The 27,853-nt window shown below is 39.6% G+C and overlaps 1 protein-coding gene and 1 long non-coding RNA gene across 2 annotated transcripts; both read left to right on the top strand.

Annotated features, from left to right (window-relative positions):
• Window positions 1-1,157: 1,157 nt before the first annotated feature.
• Window positions 1,158-8,724, top strand: LOC103187337 (arrestin domain-containing protein 4). Its single transcript, XM_042344102.1, has 8 exons — window positions 1,158-1,443; window positions 3,284-3,356; window positions 3,445-3,592; window positions 4,247-4,349; window positions 4,435-4,691; window positions 4,923-5,085; window positions 5,869-6,023; window positions 6,229-8,724. The coding sequence occupies exons 1-8, from the start codon at window positions 1,173-1,175 to the stop codon at window positions 6,286-6,288; spliced, it is 1,230 nt and encodes a 409-aa protein (XP_042200036.1). The 5' UTR covers window positions 1,158-1,172; the 3' UTR covers window positions 6,289-8,724.
• A 610-nt stretch (window positions 8,725-9,334) lies between these two features.
• LOC103187333 lies at window positions 9,335-17,443 on the top strand. The gene is made up of 3 exons (XR_488878.2): window positions 9,335-9,857; window positions 15,024-15,104; window positions 16,835-17,443. It is a non-coding gene; the product is annotated as an uncharacterized LOC103187333 (long non-coding RNA).
• Window positions 17,444-27,853: the final 10,410 nt, after the last annotated feature.

Here is a 27,853-nt window from a genome sequence, read left to right as displayed (position 1 = left end):
CAGGCACGGGATCGCCCATCAGAGGGAATACCAGCCATGAAACCCGACCGGCTTCCCCAGTGGCTCCCAAGATCATTGAGCGAGTTCAATGAGAGAGAGAGATATATATATATATATCCATGTGTGCGCGCGCGTGGGTCGGTTTACAAAAATAGGGTCACCCTAAAGTTTAGCGGGAGCGACACGACACGGTGTGAGATGGAGAAAGTCAGGCGAAGATCATCCTCAAGAGGACCTGCCAGACATTAAACTAGTGGGTAGCCCAAAGGCCTCGGGGAGTAGCCCAAAAGTAGCCCCAATGCTCATCAAGTTGCCCCCAAAGTGGAGGGGAGGGGTAAGCAATTCCAGTGACCGATCCAGGTTTTGAAACTAAACACTCCACCCCCCCCACCCACCCCACCACAAATAAACATTAAAATTAATTTTGCGCACCCCGCCCAAAGCTGGCGCGCAATAAAAAAAAACACCCCCCCCGAAAAAAAAACGCCCGATTGGGCTCGAACCCGTCCAACCTGCCAGCGCTGAGCATTCCCGCTGAGCACGCGCCGCTCTCCAACGGCCGCCGCGTGTGTTCACGTGCGCTCGCTCCTCGCCCATTGGCTGCCGGACGCCGATCAGGCGCCGGAGCATCCACCACCCGCGCGCGCGCGCGCGCGCGCGCGCGCGCGCGCGCGCGCGCGGCGCCAACCTCACCTGACCTGACCTGACCCCCCCCTCCCCCCCCCCCCCGCTTTTGCGCTCCGCCCAGAGGAGCCAATCGGAAAGTCCGGAGCGGTGCACGGGGGGCGTGATCGGGTGAGAGCGGACCAATCGGACGTGCAAACCGCGAGCCTTGTCCCGCCCCCCCCTCCTTCGCCGCCAGGTTAGGTTGCGCCGTAGTATAGTGAACGACATAAGCTGAGGGAGGAGGGGGGGGCGGGGGCGTGGCGGTGAGTCAAGTCAAGTCCAGTCAGTGAGGTTGAGGAGCCGCCACCGGCAGCACCCGAGGGAATACCCCGCGCGGTTCACACGAAACCGGACTCAAATGTCGACGTTTCGTCCCGGAATCCACTCGTGTCCGACGCTTTTCCCTCGAGAGACACGGCCCCAAAAGCGCATCGAATAAGATAGACACCGTCTCTCTCTCTCTCTCTCTCTCCTCTCCCGCCCTCCCCTCACGATAACCCACCGACATGGTGGTGCGGGCGGTGAAGACCTTCGGCGTCGTCTTCGACGACGAGCCGAAGAGCAGCTACTCGAGCGGCGAGACCCTGTCCGGTCAGGTGCTGCTGGAGCTGAACGAGGCGCTGAAGGTGAAGGGTCTGAGGGCGGAGGCGAGGGGCTGCGCCCGCGTCCACTGGTGCGAGAGCCCCGCCGCCGCCGCGCCTGCGTCAGCGCGCAGCTACAGGGACGAGGTGGTGTATGTCCACCAGCGGCAGAGCCTGTGGCAGCCAACGGCAGCAGGTGGGTGCTCCGACCCCCCCCCCACACACACACACACTGTACCCCCCACACACACACTGTACCCCCCACACACAACCACACAGTACACCCCCCCCACACACAACCACACTGTACACCCCCCCCACACACAACCACACTGTACACCCCCCACACACACACTATACACCCCCCCCACACACACACTGTACCCCCCACACACACACTGTACAATACCCCCCCCCCCACACACACACACTATACACACCCCCCCACACACACACACACTATACACCATACAGCCCCCACACACACACTGTACACCCCCCCCACACACAACCACACTGTACACCCCCCACACACACACTATACACCACACACACACTATACACCCCCCCCACACACACACACACACACACTATACACCCCCCCCACACACACTGTACCCCCCCCCCCACACACACTGTACCCCCCACACACACTGTACCCCACACACACACACTGTACCCCCCACACACACTGTACCCCACACACACACACTGTACACCCCCCCCCCACACACACACTATACTCCCCCCACACACACACTATACACCCCACACACACACCCCCTGTACACCCCCCCCACACACACACTATACACCCCCCCCACACACACACTGTTCACCCCCTCTCACACACACTATAGACCGCCCCACACACACTGTACACCCCCTCACACACACACACACACACACACACACACACACACACGATACACCCCCCCACATACACACACTACACCCCCCCACACAAACACTACAACCCCCACACACACACAGACTGTACACTCTCCCCCCACACACAGTATACACCCCCCACACACACTATACCCTCCCCACACACACATACACCAGCCCACCATTAACAGCCATGGACTGAATGCACCTGGGGGGGGGATTGTGCCCTTACCTTTCCAAGAGGTATCTTGTGATCTTTAATGTGTACCTGAACAGGTAGATGGCACCTCAGACAATTCTCTCTAGCTCTCTCTCCCCCTCCCCCCCCCCCCCCCCCCCCCCGCTCTCTTATGGTATCTTAGCTCTCTGCGTGCAAGCACACTGATAAGCGCAAGTGCTCTTGATATAAAAGGTCTTGGAAGATCCAAATGGTTTTTGATGAGATCTTAGAACAAAAGAGAAAAAAAAATAATGTTCATATTAAGGGATGTAAGATGAATTCTGGAGATGTAAAGTGAAAAAGAAACTGAAAATGTTGGGCATCCATTGGTTTCATTCACCTATCCGAAACAGAAAAATAGGTAAAGGTTTGGGGGCATTTTGCTTGCGAAATACATTTGTCGGCACACTTTACAGTATTTCCTGGAGCTTTGAGATGTTTCAACCGTGTGATAAGGCGCTATATCAAATACAAGGAGTGTTATTATTATAGCCTTTCATCAACATTGAAATAGTGGAGTGGGGAACCCCTTAGGTAGGTAGGCAAGTCAAGAAAAAATATATGGATGAAGTTCATGATTAAAAGAGGAAGTTTATTGGCATTGACAGTTTCTTCTTCATTAACATGTATGTATTAAAGCATAATTCTGGCACTATTCTTATCCATTTGTTCTCTGTTAAACCTGAACCCTAATTAAACAGAGTCAAGGATTGGGGAGAAACTTGTACCAACTCTTAAGGGTTTTGATAATTTATTTATTTTACCTCAGTTTAACATGGTTATTTGTGAAAAATCTCAAGACTTTGAATTTTTAAAGTCATGTATGCAATGGATAGTTTTCGCACAGGAAGGAGAATCTTTAGTGCATTGAAAATACAATAAAGTTGAATTAATTGCAAATATTTATTGGGTTTTTTTTTTGCAGATGGCGAAGAGTGTTTTGTCACATTGCAACCTGGCAAACATGAATTTCCATTCAGATTTCAACTTCCACAAGAGTAAGAAACTAATCAGTGTGCTCATTATTTATTTAATTTTTTTAAAAATGAAATTATTCTTTGAGTAACACATTCGTTTCTATTTCAGACCTTTGGTCACATCCTTCAATGGAAAGTATGGTAGTGTTCAATACTGGGTGACTGCTATCGTGGATCAACCCAGTGTACCAAGCCTAAGTGTAAAGAGAGAATTCAATGTGACGGGTCATATTGATGTTAATGCACCAGCTCTGCTGGTAAGTGGATTTATTTTGTTCTCCAATGCCAAACTATCAACATTGTTAAGACTATGTGACTGACTTCACTTCATGACTGTTTGTGAGACACAAGAGAACATACATGATGTAGTATCCATGTCAGTTTATCACATGCACCATAGAAGGAATAGCTGGATAGATACCAGCAATTCATTTCTGAGCTATCCTTTGCAAATATTAAACCATAATTGGTTGGAATGTTCCTCAATGTACTTTCCTCTATGATGTGTTTATTTTGTTTTGGGAAGTTGGTGGTGTTGACTGACCTTCAAGTAATTGAAGTTTGAGGAATTTACTACTAAAAGTTAATTATAAAATTCATTATTTTCCCCTTTCACCGCTTATTACTTCTAGTTTTACTTTGTACTGTATATATCTGGCTCCTAAAATATTCCTATAAAAAAATTAGTCAAGCTTTAATGGGTCCTGTAAATGTAACAACTTTAGCAAATATGTTTTAAACCTATTTAAGTTTATTTTGCTTACGGATTTGACCAATCCTAGGGCTTTAAACCTGTTGATGTCATAATAAATTTGACCATAATTCCAACTACTTTAACTTGGAAGTTCTAAAGTATATTTCACCATTCCTTGTGGCATTTTACCCATTTACTTTTTTTTGTTTCTTTTCAGTCTCCCATTTCGAAAAACCGAGAGAAGACAGTGAGTTGCTGGTTTTTTACCTCTGGACCAATATCTGTGAATGCCAAAATAGAAAGAAGGGGGTTTTGCAACGGTGAGTTAAATCAATGTCTAAAATTTTGAGTTTTTTTTTAAAAGTAGTCTTTAAGATATGTAAACACGGGATTATCTTTCAACAGGTGAAGCGATACCAATTTATGCAGAGTTTGAGAATTGTTCTTCCCGCCTTATTGTTCCAAAAGCTGCTATTTATCAAACTCAGACTTATTTGGTAAATGAGAAAACCAGGACTTTCAAACAAATGATTGCTAATGTTCGTGGGAACCACATTGCTTCTGGTAGTACAGACTCATGGAATGGAAAAGCCCTCAAGATTCCACCAGTAACTCCATCCATCCTGGACTGTTCTGTAATCAGGGTGGAATATTCTTTAGCTGTAAGTATCAATTATGCACTGAGGTACGAGCTAATGAGATGTTTTGTTAAATTTTAAAAATGGTGCTGAAGACGTTTTTAGTCCTTCTATATATAAAAAAAATCACTTTGCCCTTTCGTCTTAAAAATATAAGTGACACAAATTTGTATTTCAAAATTTTGAAAAGGGTGAATGTGTATCCATAATATTTTCAGTTTGGTATATTTTAACAATTTTGTTGTGGTTTTACAGGTGTATGTACACATTCCAGGTGCTAAGAGGCTAATGCTGGAGCTTCCCTTAGTGATTGGTACAATCCCATATAACAGCTTTGGGAGCAGAACATCTAGCATTTGCAGCCAGTTCAGTATGGACCTGACCTGGCTTCAGTTTGCCTTGCCTGAACATCCTGAAGGTAGTGTTGTTTTCCTCTTTATGATTTATGATTATCATGGCCTGAAATGGGATTGTAGCAGTTTTCTGACAGTAATTGAAAGTGTCATGCTTACTTGCCGAAACACTGATCCGGAAGTGGATTATGTTGGATTCCAGAAGCGAATCGTGTACTAGGTTGGCCATTATGCCCCGAGGCTCTGGAATTCCCTTCCTCATTCCCTTCGCCTTGCCCCTTCTCTTCCTACTTTCAGGTCCCTTCTGAAGACCTTTCTTTTCGACCACGCCTTAGGTCACCTTCCTCGCTCGGCCCCGGGATTTGTTACTGTGAAGCGCTCCGAGACGCCGTCCGGCGTGGAGGGCGCTATATAAATCCAAGTTGTTGTTGTTGCTGTGATAAATATCCAGTTGCTGTTCCAGAATTTGGTGCTTGTGATTCCAACTAGAAATATAATTGATGATGATAATAATAATCCTTTCATGCAATAATGCATGTGATTCCAAGTTCCAACATGGGGACTGAACCCACATCGTGTGACTCGGAGGTGAGTGTGCTACCATTGAGTCAGGCTGATTTAGAGGAAAAATCAGCCTGGTTCAGTGGTAGCAGACTTGCCCAGGAGTCAAGAGACAACCATGTCTTAACTTGTGTTTATATAAAAAGTACCCTTTGCAAAAAAGGGATCCAAATGAATTATATCAACTTTTTTAAAAAAAATCTTGTTTATAGTTTCTTTTGTCTGATAATAGCACTTGGTGGCGAGTTCCGGTTTTACAATTTGCACAATTTTTGTTCTTTCCACAGCTCCACCTAACTACGCTGATATTGTCTCTGAAGAAGAACTTGCAAGACCAATTCCATATTTTACACAACCTGACAATCTGGAGTGTGAATTTGGGGGCCCCATCTTTGCTTACATTCAGGAATTCCGATTTCAGCCTCCACCACTTTACTCAGAGGTTTGAGCACAATTTGTTTTTATGTGTTAAATTTTTGTGGGGAAAGCAAACTCCTTCTGCAATACTAGTTAAACAATGATTCAACATGAGTTAAATTATGACTAAACAATGCTTTGATTTAATTGGGTTGTATACGCTGAATCTGTTATTGTGCAGATTTGCTAGGATTTTAAAATAAATGTGACTTTTTTTCTGCTACAAATAGATTGACCCCTACCCTACAACCACAGACGACATGCACAGTGAAGTGACATTTGAAATTTGATGCGGATCGTTCAACGCATATTGTGCTTTTCATAAATAGTTTACACTCCAATTTCGTTGATCCAAAGTGAAGATTGTTGGAGTATTGAGAGCTGTGAAGTGATGGTGAAAAGAGAAGGCTTGAAACCAATTGAACGAGAGCCTGTGGAGGGATTGAACAAAAAGGAGACTGGATCATACAAGCAAAAATTGCTTGGAATGAGAAGGAGCCATTCTGCAGACCAGAGTTTTGTGAATGGTTAGGAGGAAAGTTTTTGCCTTGAGAAGAGTGGGAATGAAATAGAAAATTCCAGTGTAAACACACACTATAGACAAGTAAAAAGGCAAAACTCCAAAATCTGAATCTGATATCAAGGCTAAACTTTACCTCTACTGTTCAACGAGTGGAGCAAAAGATTACGCTTTTGTTAACCAAAATGCTAAATTAAAGGGACGTTTGTGATCACAAGTTCCAGTTGTAGGTATAATAATGGGCAAAAAAAAACAACACTAAGAGCATTATTTTAAGATGAAAACATCCTCGTGCTAGTGGCTTAATATCTCCAAAGATCAGGAGAAAATAACTGAGGATTCATGTTTACATTTGATGCTATGCACTCTCTTGAACAAAACGCTGATACATATTGTCCTTTCAAAGAGGGTAGAATTCTGTAGTCTACAAATTTATTACTGCCAATGATATTTTGATTACTGAAAAAATATCTAGAGAAAGAATTGCCAAGACTATGTAACTTGCCAAAGAGTGGAATTGTTCACTTCCAGCCCATAAATTAGTTTTATTCCTCCTTAAAGGGTATACTATGCATATTTTGATGAATGCTGGCCATCAAAGATGTTTTCTAACTAAGTTTGTTTTTTGTTTGAAAAACATTACTTTCATTTAAGGGGAGAAAAAATGAATGTGTTCACTGTAAGTGCAAAAAATCCAATTTGAATGTATTGTCTCTATTGAAACATTGCATTTGTTTCATTTTTTGGAGTGGGTTAAACATGTTAGCAATTGCAGTTAGTAACAAACAAAAAATGGTTGAAACTGAAACGGAAAGCAAAATTCAAAGTGGTTCCCTCAAGTTAATGATCAACTTGGTAAATTCAGACAATAAAAAGAAAATGTTCAAATATTTGAAATTCTAAATATTCTCTTGTCATTACCTGGAGTCTGTTGAGGATTGGAACAAATTACCTTAATATTCAGGTTGGCCTCATAAGCTGGAACTGTACTTCACATAAAAGAAGAGTGACTGGTTGTCTGAATTTTACAAGTGCATAAATTGCTGTATGGAGGGTCACATATTTTCAAAGCACTTTTGTGAGTGACAAATGCACTTGTATTAAAGTATCTGTTAAATGCACTATAGCAGGATGCCGTTAAAGGGAATAATTGTAACTCCCTATTTGCCACTTAATTGCTTCTCTTTTGTTAGCATGCAACAAAATTCTGCTTCTGGAATTATAATTTATAGTCAGATTTGGTGTTTAGTGGTGCAATATATGTGTTTCTCAGGGTATAAAATTAGTGCACTTTTGTTTTGCCTGCAAAAAAAATGTAAAGGGACTTTTAACTGCTCAAGAATCTTGGTGCTCTTTCTTCGCCTTCCATTTTCAGATGTTATCATAGCGTGACAGTTTACTTAATTAATAGCGCACTAATTGCCTTCTTGGCCAATCAGGAAATGGAAACTCACAATAGAAATATTCAGGGATCTTCATCAGTCGTGTGTTTTTTAGCTGCAAGTTTGATCTCTGGCTTGTGCTGATTTAACTGATCTCCCCCTAAATCTGATTGCTATTCTGTGATCCTGTGTTGGAGGTGCAGGTATATCCATATGTGGACAAATCAAGACACTTTCTGTCAATATGAGTGTATCAATACTAGCCACTTGGGCAAGGTGGGCATCTGCAAACCATATCCTGGTCCAAGTGTTGTCAGGAAAGGAAGGGAGATGATCTTTACTCTTGAATATTGTGAATTTCTGGTGGTATGTTTTTTGCACAGAAATCTTGCATTTAAATGTTCCTTCATGTATCAATGCAGAATGTCTTAAATTTATATTACACTTGCCTTTTGTAATGTCACTAAATATTTTGCAGTCAACATCAACAATAATTTATTACTTTTTTCCAGACAAAACTGAGTATGATTGCCAGTCTTGGCTAATGTCATTTAAAGTGGCCTTTGCTTATTTTGTTAGCTGCTAAGAAATGAGGAGCATTATACGTGGAATGAGAAATTTGAAGCACAATTATTACTTGAATGTGAAAGTATAACTATAAGCTAAGTATCCTATATTCAATTTGATGCCAGTTAAAACTTAACAAATTTGACTTTTCCAAAAAATGCTTTGAACGTTATGTTGTAAAGAGCAGTCTACAGTACTGTATTTTGTATTTACTTTCGATTAGGTTCTTTTATCTCAATAAACAATTTGTGGAAAAACGTACTAATTGTGTGTATTTTGTTAGCAAATGAACTTGAGCTGCAGATTCTAAAGGCTACCACATGAAAGAAGTATTTCTTCTGTTTTGATCCTTCTGATAGCAATGGCAATATAAGAATACAATTCTATCCCAAGTATCGTAACACAAAAGTTTTGATCAACTACGTTTACTGAATATCCAGATGTTGAACAATTTGATTGTAACTATATATGTGTGCTCAAAAATGTATGATTATCCTAATTAAAGGTAACAGATCAAAATGTTTGAAGCTATTAGGTAGCCAACATACTTTAATTGGTTAAAAAGTCATCTTCGATTTAAACATACTAAACTAGTGGTGCTAGTGAATTTTTGGCAAATATTTCCGCACTTTTCTATTGACCCAGTTGGTTGTAGTTAATTGTAAAACAAGTTAAGAAAAGTAGGCTCCACGTGTAACACACTACCTTGCCGCTTCAGATGTTCGCTGTTGATATGAGTTCAATTTCTATTACGCTGCAGTTTCATGCCTATTTGTTGTTGTCTTGAGCTTGGGGATAGCTCTACTTGCCAGGGTCATGAACAAGTCATGATCCCTATATTTCTGCTGCTGTGAAACAGACGAGGCAGATAGAATTTCTAGGAGTAGCGAAGGAAGGTTGATCAGTAATGTAAAAACAGAAAAAGATGACTGAAAAGGTCAGAGCAATCAGTATGGAGAGAGGCAAGAAATGACAGGCCAACCGACTAACTTAAGATTGCATTGCAGTTAGACTGGAAGAGAGATGACTAAGCCCAGAAACATCGGATAGTTTAGCTGTTTGAGAAATAGAAGATACATTGAGAGATACAGAGCGTTTTGAATATTGAGTGTAAGGTGGAAATATTGTAGATAGTGGAAGAATCTGCAAGGATAGTCCATGATAATACTTGCATCTGATACATCCCAAAGCGCTTCACCAGATTTTCTGTAAATTGGTTTGGGTGATTTTCCACTGTGATAGACTGAATGCGAGGATAACCATTGGCTGATACTCCAGTGCAGTGGGTGTATTATTGGACATAACATCCTTCGATGAGGCATTAAACCAAGATCGCATATTTGGAAAGTGAAGGAAGTTTCTCCTGCTATCCCGATCGATATTCCCACAGGTAAAATTTGTTATTCACTTTATGGCTGTTTGTGGTTTATTTCTGTGCGCAAATTGGCTGCTGTGTTTGCCAACAAAATACACAATCACTACATTTATAGTAAATGCTGTGAAGCACTTCGAGGTTTCCTCCTGACATGAAAAAAATGAGGAATTATTCAATGCTGCAGAAATGCTTGAACTAGGGAAATGTTCTGAAATGCACGTCGAAGCAAATGGTATTTGTGTTGCAGCTACTTTCATTTCACTGTGGCAGGACAGAAATACTTACCAGATAAAGTTTCTAACAGCTTCTAACAGCAGTAATAAACAAAGCTGTCCATCTTGTGGCCAAAAGTCAACTACATTAATGACTGCTAAGACAATTTTTTCAATGTACCTAACAGATCCTTTAATGCTTCTTTTATCATGTGGATGCATACAACATTTAAAATGTATATTTGCAATCTTTGCTGACATAATAATAATAATAATAATAGTAGAAAACAAGTGGTGCACCTGAGTATCAGATGTCTTCTCCCGTTTTTTCCTATTTTCAACCGATTCATTATCGTTTTTTAAGACAACAGAGTTTTAACACTTCTTTGATTTCAATCAACAAGGAAACAAAACCATCTGCCTGATTGATGAGCCATATAATGATCCTGACTCATCATTTTTCCCTTTTCTCATGTTCTTAGTACTTCAGACTGGTTTGTAAGCAGGAAATAAATCAAAATTGGTAATATCGTGATACACGCCTGAGTATGCTGTACTATCTCCTGCAGTTTTACAAATATGTATATTCTCTGATGCAGATTATATGAAACTGGTACAATCTTCACTGCCACAAAGTGAGGGACCCCTGCAATGCTCTCATCTGCAGCTAATGATTGTTGATTATTCGATCGTGGTTAAAATCCCAGACCTTCATCTTAACTAGGCAAGTTTTATCAAAAGGACAAACTGTAGGCTTTATTTTTGGGAGTCGGTGGTGGTTGAACATGCGGCAATTCATTAACACGAGTCGCTTATAGTGATCTGAGTCACAGAGAGTAGCTGCTGCCATGATCGGAGGTGCATGGCATCAAATTGAAATTGGCTTCAGTCGTATTTCTGGTTACTAGCAGGAGTAGTTATTTCAGCTGAAACTCATCATTGCATATTTGCCAAATAATAGGAGCTTTGATCCTAGTTGAACTGAACCTGATCCTGTTTGGATATTTATAATTTGATGAATATTATGAAGTCAAGCAGACCTTTGATAAACGAAAAGTTTGTTGCTACATTGTGTACAACAGCAACAACAACAACTTACATTTATATAGCTCCCTCGGGCAGGCCAGTGTCCCAGAGCGATTGAGTGTCAGTAGATGCTTGTAAAAATAACTGGTTATTTTCCAAGGTAACAGGCATGCTAAGAGCTAAGAAAACATATACAGCAAATGCAGTCATAATCACTTAAAAACTGATTAATCCCCACAAAAAAATTCATCAGTATTTAGCAACTTGTTACTGATTTACTTTCATAAACACGTCAAGTTTGATTATTTTTGTTCAGCAATGAAAAAAGAAAATCTAGCTGTGGCATAGTCCCAAGTTTTGATGAATTCACCCACGTCACAAATTCCAGGATATGACGTCGGGAATGTTAAGGTCCATTGAAAATGCTTTAACCTACCTCTGTGATTCATGGTTTGAAAATAAGCACTGCTGGAAATGTTCCAAACTGATATCTAGCAGCATTAGTGGTCTCCTACATAACATAGCATCACAAGAATTATTGTTCCATAGCAAACAAAGGCTCAGATGGTTTGTTTTCACAAGTTCATTTGACCAGAAACCGAGACCTCTCAAGGTTATTACTTTGATACAGAGGGTAATTAACTGATGGAATGGATCATCAAGGAAGGATGCAAGAGACTATGAAAAAGGCTACAGAAAAGCCTCAGTTAAGAAACAGCTTGAGTGTTTTCGTAGGAAGAAATACGGTACTGGAAGGATGGGATCAATATGTCAGTCTTGCTAAGTTGGTAACACTCTCACCTCTGAGACAGAGGCTGTGGGTTCACAGAAGAACCTTCTACATCCACATCAGAATAACTTTGTTTGCAGCATTTGGCAAAGATTGATATAAGATTTTTACAGAAGTTAGATGGAATTAATAGTTTGTTGTATATCTTATATCAGGGATTATTTCTGTCAAGTTAAAACAATTAAGGATGTTCTCAGACGGGGAGAACGTGTTCGAAACAGAAAGCAATGTGTCATTTTCCAGGCAGCAATAGGTAGCAAAAATATCACAAGTTTGAAATTTGCTTAGTCTTCAGTGTTGATCTTTCAAATCTCGGCATTTTACTAAATTGCTTTCAAATTGCATCTATTTTACTTTATAGCAGACTTGTGAGTACTTCCTACTGAGAATGGGTCCATGGAGAACAAAGAAGCTCTGATTTAAACCGTTTTAACTCGTTATGTTATTAGCATGAAACCACTCAACAAATATATGAATGAAACATATATTGGATTTGCTGTGCACTGTGTATAAATATGCCACTAAACTCCCAGCCATTCTAACAGTCCATTAGCATATAATCATTCTATAATAATATGTGCACCTTAATAGTAATCTGGTGCTTAAAAAAAACTGATTATTAAATTCTGATTATGAAGACTTCTGAGACTTTTTGATGAACTGTGGAAAACGGAATTGTGCACAATCTCATATCATTACCTATAGTTTCAAGGATAAGATCATGAAAAATGATTTGTTTCAGATTTTTCATATTAGCTGAATTATGTGACGGACTGTTTAATAACATTAATAAATGGTTCCTTAAACTCCTCAAGAGAACTTTTAAGAGAACGTTTGAGTGGATCTCAAATTGATTTGTGCTGACAGCATTTCTACAGTAGCAGTGAATCGATGTGCCATCTTTTTTGGGTAGTTTTAGCAACCTGGCTCCACCGCAATTTACCTTCAGGTTGTGAACCAAATCATTGTGAAATACTCATAGTCGGTGTGATTGTGAATTTTCTTCAGTTCAGAAGCTCTTATGAGTCATACTGTGCTTCCCCAGTCCAAACACCAAAATTATAAAAGTTTTCAAATTCGGCACTCTTGTGTTGACTCATCCGTTAAGCAAATATTTCAAAACTGCTGGCCCCAGAATTATCTGCTTGTGTGCGATAAAGCTTTGACTCTTATGATTCAAGTTAACATTCTGAAGTAACCCTCAAGTAGAGAGAAAGAGAAACAGTGTGATTAAAAGTATTCGAACTACATTCTGATGTGCTGGTGGGCCAGTAAAACATAGTTTGTGCACAGCTAGGTGGATGTGTTGCGATATAGTTGGAATATGATGAGTTACTGCAATATCAAGTGCTCAATACTGAAACTCTTGTAATCCGAGACTTGTGGCATGTGGTGGTAGCACTACATCAACATTGTTAAACCACAGCTATAAAAAGAACGCAAGTTAACCAGTTCTGTAATGTCACGTGAACAATGTGAAAGTTGTGAAACAATGTTTAATGGTATCAGTTCAAAATTGATGTTGACTTTACTCAAAGCAAATGTGTTTCTAATAATGGCTGGTCCCTTTTTAAAAAAAAGTAGTTTTTTTTTGACGGCAGAATTTGGCATTGGAACTGCCATTAATTACAAGCAAATCAGACCCATTACTTTGTTTAAAGGGACAGTGCTAAAAGGTAATGCTATTTCTTGGAATCAGACTGCTTCGGGACATCAGCAGCTGCTGTGTTTACCAGTGTCAGTACTGTCTCACATCCATTCCCATCTGCTCGATCAATTTATATTGAGCTACACATCAAGTTAACATTTCCTACCCATATTACTACCCTTCTCTCCATTCCACACCAGTGCATAAGATTTGATTGAAAGGGGGAAGGTGCAGTGTATGTAAAATGTAGCAATAATCTGTTTTGTAGTTTGCCATTTACGGAACAGTACATTGCTGTATTGTTCAGTATATGTTTCCATTGTTTTCAATGCACCGCATTACGCAGTGCTTTGTTGGCGGCACTTACTAAAGCACAATTGTATCATGCGCATGTCTGTCAATTGTAAATGGGAATCTACTCGAGCACCCCCAAACATAACAGTTACATAGAGCAATACGGCATGGAAACAGGTTATTTGGCTCAACTATTCCATGCTGGTGTTTATACTCCACATAATCCTGCATTCATCCTATTCCCCTCACCTGGTCCCCTTTTGTCCCTTCTCCCACATGGAAGGATCACTTTGTCTCTCAAATGCACTAATGTTTTTTTGCTTTGTCAACGAGAGAAATAATTATTATTTGCATTTGGTGTAGCATCTTTCACGTCAGGAGGATGTCTCAAAGTACGTCACAGAATATATTGTAAAGTGTAGTGACTGTATTCATAGGTGAAAGTGGCAGCCCATTGACACATGGTAATAAAACAACCATAAAGTGAATGACCAATTCTATTAGAGGGATTGTTGGCATGGACACCGCATTTAAGATAAGACTTATCTTTTGATACTATTGGAAATTTCCAGGACTTTGTACTGTCACTGAGCGGTACAGTACATTTACCAACCTGATATGGATTGAATTGGAGAGTAACGTGTGGCTGAGTTTGCACCACTATAGATGGATACGATTAAATCTATTTTTAATTACAGCACATACAGTATTTTCATGCACAAGGAAAATAAAGCAATCAAAGCATAACCATTATGTTACCTAGGATTAGACATCAATTTGGCAAGCAAAGTTAGATATGTGATTGTCTATGTGCTTATATTTTTAAAACTCTTTCTATGATTCATTTCCCCACAAAACCACAAAATAATAAATGATAGTACATAAATAACCCGGGCATTTTGGAATTTCTGTTTATGAATCAAGACTGCATTTTCTCCCACTCAATCTCAATAACCCAAAACATAGTGATGAAGTAACTGCAACTTTTAAAACTAACAAACGTCTTCATAAATATATTTCTTTGAAACAAGGGAGCATTTAATAAATAAAATGCATTTGTTTTTCCCTTCTGATTACGGAGATGAAATACTATGTGACTTATATTTATCTGAAAGTTGTCTGAAAACATAATCCTTATAACCTAACAAATTAGATGATAATATCATGTTTTTGCTTTATTCCCATCATTATCCATGCTTTATCTCTTTCAGCCTGAATAGAAATCATAATTGACCAGATGTACTGTGAGCAATCATCATTTCCTGCCACGGTATTAACTTGCAACGGCAATGGTAAAGTGTTTCATTTTGCAGAAATATAATCCTAAACAACACCTCTGATTGTTTACAATGAGCTCTTTGGGCCAATAATCCAAAATGTGTCATACTGTTTTCAACATGTATGATACATTGTATTTCATCTGTAATAATAATCCTTGCATTTGATATAACATTTTTCACGTCGTCTAGACTTCTCCAAGTGCTTCACAGAATATATTGAAAAGTGAATTGGAGTATATTTGTGGGCAAAACGCGGCAGCCAATTGTGCACAGCAGTGTCCCACAAACAGTCGTGGATTCAAGTGACCAATTTATTATTGTTTTATTTTTTTTCTTGAGGGATTATTATCAGGCGTGTGGAGTAAGGAAACTTGCCCAAGGTTTCGCCCTGCTATTCCTAACGCTATGCTGGAGTCTTAAATGCGATATTCACAAACGGGTTTCATTGATTTAATTGCAAATTTGCTGAAACCTCGGCTCCAGAGGTAAAAGAGCAGCATGCTGAAGCACTGCACTAACCAAACTCCCAGCTGGTATAATATAAAGTGGTACCATCTTCATGACAAGCATTTAATCATGTTTTTTTTCACCCCATGTAATCAAAAATACAGAGCAAAGTGTTACAAATAGCAACTTTCCCATCATTGGAGCGCAAGTCCTTTTTTTGCGAAACAAAAAAAAATTAGCCATACACCTTATTTATAAAGCTGTGAAAAGTACACTTATAATAACTAGCGAAGTGTTTGTCCAACTGGTATTTGATACTAAGGGAGGTCAAAACATCAAGCAAATGTCAAATGCAGAAATTTGTATTATGGTTATTATAAAATGATAAGAATATCTGGAGTGAAATTCCTTTTGTTGCCAAGTGCAAAACAAAGGAATCCCATTTGAATCACTTAAATTCAGTTTCTATACTTAGTTGCAAGGAATATTTCACTCCATTGTGTTCTTACCATTGAAACCAGAAGGATTTTAGCAATTGAATGGATTTTTATATCCTAAACAAGGAAAGGGAGAAAGAGTCTAAAACAACCAGTTGCGATATGTATTCAAAGTTTTGCAAAAATCCACCAATTTTACTGGAAATGCACAGGCACAATGACTATTAGATTCGAAAGATGTAATTTACAGGACATTTGTGAGAAACAGGTCTAATTCTATACCAAATATATCTTGACAGTACTTGAGAACATAGAAACATAGGATGTGAGGACTGGAAAAGAAATTGTATCTGGTTCCCCCACCTCCACCCCCGCCAAAATTATCAACAACAACAACTTGCATTTATAAAGAACCCTTCAGGCACTGGAGCATATCACAGCACTGAATTGCCCTACTTTGTTCTATGATTAGTACCTCATTTCTTTACCAAATAGCTATCCTAGCACCTCTTGAATTTGCTGTCAAACTATATGTCCTTGCACCCCATTATTTGTCACAACATCACAAGATTATGTTATTATATTATCTATATTATATTATTATTTTATAGTAAATTATTATTATATTATTTATAAGAATGGTTTGGATAAAGAAAGCCCTTCAATCCATCCAATCTCATACTTCCAGAACATGCATCCCCCCACCCCTTCCCTCTCCCCCGCCCCCCTCATCATAGCACGCACCAAGCTGCTTTTTAAATGATTCCAGTAACTCATGTTCCATTGTATTTGTAAATGTTTTAGATTCTACTGTGAACCACCTCTGCCATGCTTTAATCTGTCTCGTCCCTGTTGTAGGTTTGGAATATTAAAGCCAAATATCCGACAATAGTTGCTTCCAAGCCCTTTACAGCCTAAGGACGATTCAGAAACATGAGATATGCGACACCATTTGTAGGGATGACTGATGTTTAGTCTCAGTTTCTGTTCAGCCAGTAGAGATGGACCAACCCACGCGGATGAGTCACTCACTCTGTGTTCTTCTGAGATTCATTACCGTGCTCCAAGATGATGTGGGAACATGCAGCTGAGCTCCATTTCTGATAGGCTGACTTGCATTATCATCCACACAGCCACGCACAAGGTGCATGATCAGGGATTCTCCTCTGTGCTGTGCAGTGTATGGTAACAGTAAACCTTCTCCTTTCCAAGAAGCTTGCACAACAGGCAGAGCAAGCTTCTAACTTGGACACTCAAAAAACACCACGTGATTGCACATCAATTACCCTGAGGGTTTACTTTGCTCCTGCTGAAGTGGATGTTTTTCTGTTTTTATTTAACATGTTTTAGGCTGCTGTGGACGGATTTCAAAAGCCATCAAACACCCAAGGATTCGTACAGTTGTAGTAAAATGATTGGGGAGTGTTAGGGTTGCAGTGAGTTGTACTGTAGAGTTTGTAATAATAATAAAACAACAACAAAATTACATTTATAGAGCGCCTTTTACGTCGGGAGGATGCCCCAAAGCCTGAATAGTCAGGTGTTGGGGCCCGAGCATGGGGGAGGGGTGGTATAGGGGTGAGGGAAGGCAGAGAGGTGGGAGGGCGACCAAAGACGCGGTCGAAGAGAAGGGTCTTGAGACCGGCCTTGAAAAAGGTAAGGGAGGAAGTGAGGCAAAGGGACTGTGGGATGGAGTTCCAGAGTGTAGGGGCAGAGATATAAAAAGGGAGACAAATAAAATTAGCTTACAAGTAGGTGTAGATTCATATAATTCTGAATTAGATTCCATCAAGTCCTTAAGGGCCTTTATTTTGTGCTCAATATTCAGATCTGGTTTGGTCCACCCTAGCCTCTGGTGATACTGTGTGCAAAGGTCTGAAGTGTTCTGTCACGTTTGTTATCCTGACTAATGAAACATGCTCGGACGGTTTTCACAGGGAAAAACCCCCCTTTGGGTCTCTGTTTACCCGGTGCTAAGAAGGGCGGGTCTGGCAGAAACTGACTCGAAACATTCCACACAGTTGGAGCGTGCTAAACCACCTATCCTATGTTGAGAAATTCCTGAAGAACACCATCCCAGATCCCCGCGCAATCACCGAGTGGTCCACGCGGCAGGCGGTCGAAACAACCATCAGGACATGGCGTGGCTGGCGATAAAAGGGACCCTCCCCCTCATGACTTTCATGCACGGTCAGGGTCTGGGCCAGTCAGCGCGTTGCCCCCGGGCCGGCTGCAGAGGCCTGGAGACCGTGGACCACCTCTTCCTAGAGTGTTGTTTCGCAAAGGCAGTTTGGAAACGGTGAAATGGATTCTCTCGTGGGTTCGGCACTCGGTGCTGTACGGTCTCTTCCTGGGAACTCACAGCGAAACCCACATCGAGTGCGGCTGGAGGATCATAAACTCGGAAAAGGAGGCACTTTGGTCCACCCAAAACCAGGTGTTTCTTTTCGGGTCGCAGCACCTTGGGACGTCCTCCCGACGTGAAAGGCGCTCTATAAATGGAATCTTGTTGTTGTTGTTCTTCTGGCAGAACCAGGGGACGGTGAGAGGCTGCCTCAGGCTCGCGCACGCTAGGATCAGGGACTGTATAACTGAGGGACAAGCTGAAGTTCGGCTCAACCATGGCAAAGGCCAGATGGGGCCTGACCCCCAGCAGGAGCCGTTCTGGCACAACCCACTCAGGGCCGCACCCACCGGGTAGCCCACCAGCGCACCCCAATCTGACCCGAAAAGAGCGTCCCAAAAATTGTACGTACGTAAACACGTGCCCGTAAGGTGTACATCGGGGTGTCTTCCGAAATCAGCGAGCGCGCCTTATCAGGGTGTGCGCGGGCGCGCACAAGGATGTGGTGCAAACAGGGATGACTCCCGACTGTGTTAAGGGGAGCGTCTTAAAAAAAACGTGCGCGCAGCCGACGCGGGTTGAAGGAATGCACCGTAAGCAACAGAATATTTTTTGTATCGGGAGAAAAGGAAAAAATTGTAACAGAAGATTTTGTGTTTGTTTTGGCTTTGTTTTGGCTCTAAATATTATATTCAGAAATAAACACATATTTTCAACAACAAAAAAAGGCTATCTCAATGGTAACAAGTGTATTCCAACTCAATCCCCCTCCAGGCATGTCGGAGTTAAGTCCCCACAGGATCAGGCATACATACAGTCACTGGTTAATTGCTTATCAATATTTACAAATTATTTTAGAATCCTGTTGCAGAAATCGCATTTTAGCTCCCACTGTGTCTAAAAGTCGTTGCTCCCATTAGGCTATTTCACTGCTCCCTAGCACAACCTAATGGTACCAAGTAAGCATTCACTTTTAGTGCACATCTCTGCACTTCACAGTAGAAATCCTTTAAGGCCTCAAGCTAAGAAGAGGGACGATCGAGAGGAGATATGATCAGGGTCTTTAAAATGCTGAATGGAATGGATAATGTTAGCGGCAGGAGGGCAATTTAGATAATCCGCATAGAATTACATGAGAATTCAATGAACAAACTTCATGCAAGACTTCAGAACAGAATGGTTCAACCCACCCTCCCACTAAATGTGAATGTACGGTGTAGTTTCCCAGATAGAGAGGATAATTGTGTACCTTAAAATCATAATAATAATCCTTATATTTGATATTAGTGTCATGACTGTATTTGTGGTCAAACACAGCAGTTAATTTGCACACAGCAATGTCCCACAAACAGCCATGAAGTGAATGTTGGCCAGAACACTGGGTGGAGAAATTCCCTTCTCTTTCCAGATTGTGCTATGCAATCTCTAACATCCACCAGAACAGGCAGATGGGATTGCGATTTAACATCTCGATTAAAGGACGGCACCTCTGATTTACTTAAAACTTATTCCAATACTGAGTACGTAAATGATAGACTATATTTACTGTGAGAAAAGTATTTACAATGCATGAAAAAAAACTTTCATTAGGTTACAAAGATTAGGCTATGCTGCAATTCAATACTGTATGCAGCTCTCTGATTCAGGTGCGAATAGTTGAACTGATTCTAGTTGTAAGGCTCCATAATCTCACACAATAATCTTCATTTTGAATTTGTTCTTTGTACAGCAGTTAAGAAAGCAGCCATGCTCAAAACAATGTCCCAAACATTTATTAATTATTAACCCTACTGACAGGAATCAAAGTACTTCAGGTACTGAAAGATGCAAAGTAGAATTTGTTCCATTGTTATATAATTAAATGTTCGATGATGAAATGTCACAAGAATTGACTTCTGAAAGGAGAACATATTTAATTATAAAATACAAAATAATCCCTGCATTTGGCAAAGCACCTTTCTCGTAAGGTGGATTTCTCAAAGCACTTGACAGGATTTATTGTAAAGTGCAGTCACTGCAGCTCTATGGGACACTGCAGCTCATTTGAAACAGCCATAAAGTGAATCAATTATTTTATCTGGGGGATTGTTGGCCGGGACACCAGGAGAGAGAAACTCCCTTCTCCTCTCAAGTGGTGCCATGGGATCTTTAACGTCCACCTGAATAGCCAGACATGACCTCACTTTAATGGGTTAATAAGGTTGATCTCTTGAAGTCTTGCTGGAGAAAACACTGTCTACCTGTAGTTTTTGGATGGAATTATTCTATCTCTTAGTTTTAAGGCAATTTTCACACTAACTATGTTCTTGTTAAATATCCTTCATTCCAGATTATTAGATGGCCATTTTCCATTTTGTCTCATAGTAATTTAACACCAACTAAGAAACATAAAATCTAATAATGCAAATTGTGAACGACATGTTTAACAGTCGAATTGGCCCACTTGACCTTTGGTAATGGACAACTCTGAAGTTTCTACTGAGAGCAAATGCAGGGAAAAGGCAGATAACACAAAACGCCCTGAAACCACATCTCGAGGAGCAGGAATTTTAAATACTTACACAACAATTTACTGGAAAGAAATAATGAGGTCAAAGCACCAGCTAGCCATTATGAGTCAGGATACCTTTCCTAGATTCTACAGGGATTCATTCCTGTACCACAGGAAAGTCCTGGTTGAATTGGTTTTCTACAGTGCCTCTGTCCTCCTCTAGATAATAATCATTCTTACATTTGATGTAGCACCTTATCATGCCTTTGAGATGTCTCAAAGAGCTTCACAGAATATACTGTAAGTGAATTGATGGATCATCATCAGTTGTGAGCTCTTACATGTCGGAGCAACATGGCTGCTCATTTTTTTTAAGATTTACATTGAAATTGAATGATATATTACCATGTGTGAAAAGGTGGCCCACAGAAGCCTTTTTTTTAAGTGGATAACCCCTTTAAGGGATTGGAGTGAAGTTGAGCAGGGCAGGGCACAGGTGTAACAAATAGATATGTCAGGTTGGAGGGTAAAAGCCAACAGGGAAGGTTAGATGAAAGTCAGAGAAAAGGTGAGTGGGAGACTATAAGTTTATATTACTACAAACTGGGTAAGATATCTGTTGCGATTGCTAAGCTTGGGATTTGCGGATGTTTTGAGATGAGTTCAGTTTGTTTAATTTAATTTTTATGTTTGATGCAGTGTTATGTTGTCGAAATGTCTCAAAGTGCTTCACAGGACCTTTCTTCAAACTGTGAAGTGTGGTGACTGTATTTGCAGGGAATGATTGGGGCAGTTTTGAAGTGAATGTCCCACTAACAGTTGTGCAGTGAATGGCCATTCCTAGTGGATTGTTAGCCAGGACACCAGTAGAAATTCCTTCTCTTTTTAACTAGTGCCATGGGAAGTTTAATGTGCACTTGATGAGACAGGTGGGACCTTAGTTTAATGTCTCATCGAAAGGACAGCACCTCCAATAATATAGTGCAAACTGACTGAACTTTCATTTCAATAAACATTAATGGCAGCATTAATGGTTTGTTAGTGATGTGTTAAACATGAGCTATTGGTTTTGGTGAATGTAGAACAAGAGATCATCCGGGGAATATAACTCCAGCAGCATTGCATAGGTCAAGAGTGAATAAGTTAAGGCATGTGGCTTGCACCAGGCATGATGATGATAGCTGGTGCACCTTCCAACTATTCAGAAGAGCCAGCTTTTGCCACACACAATTTAAAATATTAATTATATATATATATTAAAAATGGTTCTTTATGAATGTTTTACATTGGGATTGCTGTGTTCAAAGGACAACCAATTAAAAATTAATTTATTGTTTCATTACTAGGATGACTTGAGATTATCCTTAAACCAGTATTGTCAGGGTCAGGTGTCCTTCCTTTAGGTCTTCTAATTTTTGTTCTATTTGAAAGAGTCTTCAGGGTAGACCTGGCTGTGGCCCTCAGCCACACATCACTGAAAGATAATAAAAATGTTAACATTGTCATGTTTTATATTTATGGTGATTCATCTTGTCCTTTGCAGTGAAGTAGGAATCTGCTTATGCCTTTATTACCAGTGGAGGTTCAAATTCTGGTGTGTTCATACTGCGATTTGAATTGAACTGAAAAAAATAAGCTGATAATTCAGCTCTTTACATTCTTTCAAAATCTAGCTAAGGAGTGATGTGTTTTATCGTTCGTGCCCCCATGCGCACTAGTTTACAAATTGGAAACCAAAGTTACACTGTAAAAGTTACTGCATGTTGATCTAGGATGCACCTTTGCACTGTATGCCTCTCATACATATTGCATGTACGCTCCTTAATATATTATGCGCAAAAATATACCTGCTTTACACATACTGTTTGCTGCTTATGCCCTGGAATAGGGGAGGGTGCATTCCTCATCTTGTAAATGGAAGCCTCTCCTCAAATTACCTTAGTGACTACAGTCTGCTAATGAATACTGTTGGAGGATTTCTATTTATCATTTTGCTTATGTTACAATTCAATCATATTAAGCTGCTAAATGACTGATAAGTTAACATTTTGGTGACTGGAAATGAACAGAAAGATTATCGAATAGAATTACTCAAACAGCAGTTCTGTTCAGCAGAAGACAAGTTTTATAGCACCACCTAGTGAGAGTTATAAACACAATCTATCCTGCACTTTCTGCCATTATGTCTTACCTGTACACTTACAAACGTTAAATTAGCAAGTTGTTTAAGAATACACACTTGTGCAAACTTTACATGATTGGATCCCTACAGAGTTGTTGCTGATGCAAAATGTACACACAATCAGGGTTTAAAAAAGACCCGTTTGGTGTAATATACATTGCAATCATTGCATTTTTTCGAATCAGTAACTTTGTTGGTAAAATTGACTTTTTTTGGCAGGGCACCAACTGTGCATATGCAGTTAACAATCCTTTCTTTACCTTTAAGGAAAAGTTAACCTTTCTTAGCATTAGTGACCTGAGAAACCAATGCGCATCAAACGCTATTTTTTTTCAAACATATAAAATCGTTAAATCTTTTTACCTAATTATTGATTTTAGAATGATGGAAAATGCTGAGTAACTTTTACGTCAAGCTATTCTATGGAATAGTGATGGGCTTTTTTTTCCCATTGAACGTTTCGCCTGGAAGATCTCATCACGCATTTCATTCTATTTTTTCAATATTTCTATCAATATCTCTCATTTCTTGAACATGATGTGGAAAGGACCAGTAATTGAGACTGCATAATTGATGAGCCAGACTACAAGCACAAAACAGGGTTGTATTAACCAGGTCCCGTTATTTGCCTCAATTACATTCACTAACAGTGCTCTCCTCACCTTGCTTATTAATAGGAAAAAGTGTGCCACTGGCTTAACAATGCCTTGAGAAAAAAAAACACAAGATTGACAGGTAAAGTGACCTTTCAGAAGCAGTTTCCATACATTTTTGCACTCATAATAAATTCCGGATCATGAGCTGGTCTTCTACAAGAGGTGAAGCACCTGTTAGAGGATTTTATTTAAAATACTTGTGGTGGGGTCCATATGTGAGGTCTCTGCCATTCTCTTTCATTAGGTACAAATGGACTGCAATAATCTCTCCATAAAGCAGAGAGGATGAGGAATTGAAGCTTGTGTGTGAACAAATAGTTGGAGCTCTTTGTCTTTCACTCCATCAGAATGATTGACATCTTTGACTGAACCCAGGCATAATGTTTTATATTCCGCATTTGTTTTAAAAAACAATTATTACTGCAACTTTTTTCTAAAAATGTAAAAATTGGGTAAATGAAATAACGTGGGGGTGGACGGGGGAGGAAAGATAGGTTAAATGATCTAAATTCTATACCTTACCAAGTCGATCAACTAGAGATGAATTTGAGCTGACAAAAATTCTTAAAATAAGTATGGCTTTTACATAAATATTATATTGCACTGCTAATGTGCACTGTGACTTGCTTATTCCAGTTCACTTGATTGTTGAAAAATGCACTTGAATATCCTAATGTGCAATTAATTATTAATTGGTTAATCAGATCTTTCTCTTATTTAAATACAGGTTATGTGTTTCATGTGGCATTAATAATATTTCTTTTTCGTTCTGCTATATAGTTAATATAGTAACAATAGTGAGTTTATCTAGCACCATGGTATGTGTATGGACATTCATAATAGTCACTCTTTTTGGAGTAGTGAAGGGCTATGAGCGTGGACTGGTTGAAAAGATGTTGGCGTTGAGACTTAAACTATGTAGTTTACCAGTTTACAGTGAAATCCCAGGATTTAATTCTTCGTATTTTAATAGGATAAAATAATTTCAGGGAGGGTGGAACAAATGTCTTCACGCTGCTCGTAGTAAAACAATTGCTTCCTTAGGCATCAGACATTAGCCTTACTTTCTCACAAGCTTTATTTAAACGTACAGTTAGTGGCGACCAGCATGATTGGGTAAGTTTTTCCTTTTGTTTGTAGTAAGGCAAGTTTGCAGGACCAAAGGACTATCAACCACAGGATTGAGGAGACCAAGAGCACAAGTATTATGGATTTGCCGTTAAGTTTATATCCAATAAGTTGCTTAGTTTTTTTTATATGACAATAAGTTTGTTTTATATACAATCTCTTTGATAACGAAATTGGCATTTTTAGAAGAATCTGAGGTAAGGAAACTCTCTGAATTTCATACATCTCACTCAGAATACCACTTGCCCTACATTCCTGCTTTTTAATCTGAAGTAATATTTGGATTTTCACCTACCGATGTTTAATATTCTATGCAGCTCTATGAGGTTCCATCATCGACCACTTTTTTATCTGCAGAGAATAAGACTCTCAAAGTGTTTGTTCAACCTCCTCACCCTGGGATCAGTCTTGAAAATGAAACCATGGAGAAGCGTTATAGCTAAGGTTCATTAAATTCTTGGAATTAAAATCATTTTGTATAAATTGTTATTCATAGTTTGAGTATACATAGTTTGAATTCATATTTGTTCAAGTTTTTAAATCCTTCAGTCAGTTTTAATCCCTCCCCCACCACCCCCATGATATACTGCTGGTGCAGCCACATTTGAGTGAAATTATGGATTAATAAAGAGCGAGAAGGAGAATAAATTCAGGTTCCAAGTTCCTATTACTGTCTGTTAGTATTAGTGACTGTCACCCAGTGCCTGCATGTCAGAAATATAAGGCAGAAACGTCATTTTCCATGTGTAATTGAAGTTGAAATAAATGAAGTGGAAAGATGCTGTCTAATCTGATCAACACGTCAAATGATATTTTGACATGTAAATTACACACTTCCTGTGTATTTTTTTTCCAAATTACACTCTCTCCTGTCATGTTTTTGCTTCACTTTAAATCACATCTTAATCTCCCATCTCACAATAATTATGCCATCATTCTCCTGCTCCTAACACTGTATAATGGTATTTTATATGATGTGCCATTCATTATTAACTAAACTCTCTAAAGTGGTATTATTTTCATGGTATTTAAATATTCATCGTGTCTACTGTGTAGATTTTTTTTAATATAAAATATTCCATTTGCGCTTCGATAAATATTGTGGAACGTCATACATACACTGACAAGAGATGTAGGGTGCTAATTTTGCAGCGCAAAGACCTTAAGTTTAAATTGCAACGGTATCAAATGATCCTGTTTAACTGCTTAATATACAATGAGTTTTACAAATGATAGAAATTGGCCTCATTTCAGGAGAGACTAGAGGCTTGTCTCTCTCGTATGTTAGCAGCAAAATCCTATGCGTTACAGCATCCACTTCCAGTATGAATGGTCTAAAACGGGGTACAATGGCTTTTGGCTCTTGCATCTGCAAACCAGTATCTTCAGCAAAGACCAAGAGCAGCCAATTGGCTTGCCAACCTGCCCTCCCAATGGATGCGGAGGATTTCTGGAAGCCCAGCGTGCTCCAACCGAGGAAAAAGAAAACCGAGAAACAGAAGTGAAAACGTTACAATTATAATATGCGGAGTTATTCAACTCTGCATCCATTAATGAGCAAAAGATTAGGCAATAATGAGCATTTAACAAGATTATTAGAGTGCGAGTGAATTCTTGGTACAGTAACGGGTGAAGCTAAATGCTGATACCGTACCCTGGCGAATTAAAACCCAAATACTTGTCTTTGTGATTATTATTTCTATTAGGTTATAGATACATGTAGTTTTTAATTAAAATATTAAGACTGAATATGTTCCTCCACATTTGCTAATAGCAAAAATGCAGTGGAACTAAAGGTATTTAGATTGGCTGACAATGTGATTCTAGTTTAGATATATGCATATAAAGGATCTTATTTTTTGAACTGTTAGATAATACTTTTACAAGTGTGCTTATTGTGATTCACGTGCACGTTAAATCTGGATTTAACATAGAAATCTAGTTAGACAGCAAACTATTTTTGTGTTGTAGTTGGAAGCCGTTTTTTGAACGTTTTAGAGTAGACTGTGGATGAACTGATTTTTTATAATTAAGCCTGTACTTAATCAGAGCATCAAAACTCTTAGGTTGCTGTTCCAATTCATGACATACTAAAACCTTTTTTTTAAAAAATAAGATTTTTTTAAGGAAAAGGCATGGGGAGAAGGTTTGTAACTTTAAATGTTACCTTGTTCCCTTTCACTGTGGTCAACTATTTGCCTACAATTTATTTTTAGTGATCTCCTTTTTACAGCTTTACAGTTGCGTCCCCTTTATTCCCCAAAGAGAACTGTCCAACTTCCTTCACTTTTCCTTATAGCGTACATTGCCGCTGATACCTATTACCTAGAGCAATCTGAGTAGCTTGCTTCTATCTTCTCAAGATTGGGTGACCAGAGCTGCAAGATGATCTCTGTTGACTTGTGTTCTGTACCTTTCCAAATGCGAGCTCCAGTAACTTATTTGCTTTTCTAACCTGAAGTCAAATACCGAGTTTAGGATTTATCCAGAAACTCTAGAGTTCCATTTTCAAATAGTTTTTTTTAATATAAGGCCTTTTTGAGCGCTGAACCAACACAAGACGAAATCTTGTAGCAGAACACTTGAGGAATGGCCCAAAAATTCCACACTAGTTTCTCATAAGCACCGATTAAATCTGTTGCTCTGTTTACATCGCACTCAATTTGTGTTGCCCGCTAAAAACTATAAGTTCACTTATTAGTCAGTAACTTGATATTACTGCTCCAGGCAACTGGCTCCTGAATATACTTGGAGTGATCCGTCATTGCTCCCAGTGGGATATGATGCCAATCACCATAAAATGCCGTCTTCTTCAATAAAATAGAAGACTGCCAAAACAACACTAAATAGCTAACAGCAGTATATAACCCTACTGCTTGGCCTTTGATGCATGATTGTTCACACTGCATCCATAATCCATTGTCCTAGTTGTAGTTTATTGCCCACGTTAGTTTATTTTCACTTAATTTTTTTTGCACTTGTGCGATACATCACGCAGCCTGCTAAACTTGTCCCGAAGTACGTAAAATAAAAAGGTCCTCAGCAATAAATGGTTCCGCGTAATGCTCTGTGCTTG

Source organism: Callorhinchus milii, unplaced genomic scaffold (assembly GCF_018977255.1).
Source record: "Callorhinchus milii isolate IMCB2004 unplaced genomic scaffold, IMCB_Cmil_1.0 Scaffold26, whole genome shotgun sequence".
In the NCBI taxonomy this organism is placed as follows: Eukaryota; Metazoa; Chordata; class Chondrichthyes; order Chimaeriformes; family Callorhinchidae; genus Callorhinchus; species Callorhinchus milii.
Note: the sequence above shows the minus strand (reverse complement) of the source record. Positions and strands in the feature narration are given on the sequence as shown.

Coding starts and splice junctions, on each gene's coding strand:
- LOC103187337 (XM_042344102.1), top strand. CDS start 1,173: ATGGTGGTGCGGGCGGTGAAGACCTTCGGCGTCGTCTTCGACGACGAG. Junction 4,692..4,922: donor GGGTGGAATATTCTTTAGCT/GTAAGTATCAAT, acceptor GTGGTTTTACAG/GTGTATGTACACATTCCAGG. Junction 5,086..5,868: donor CTTGCCTGAACATCCTGAAG/GTAGTGTTGTTT, acceptor TTCTTTCCACAG/CTCCACCTAACTACGCTGAT.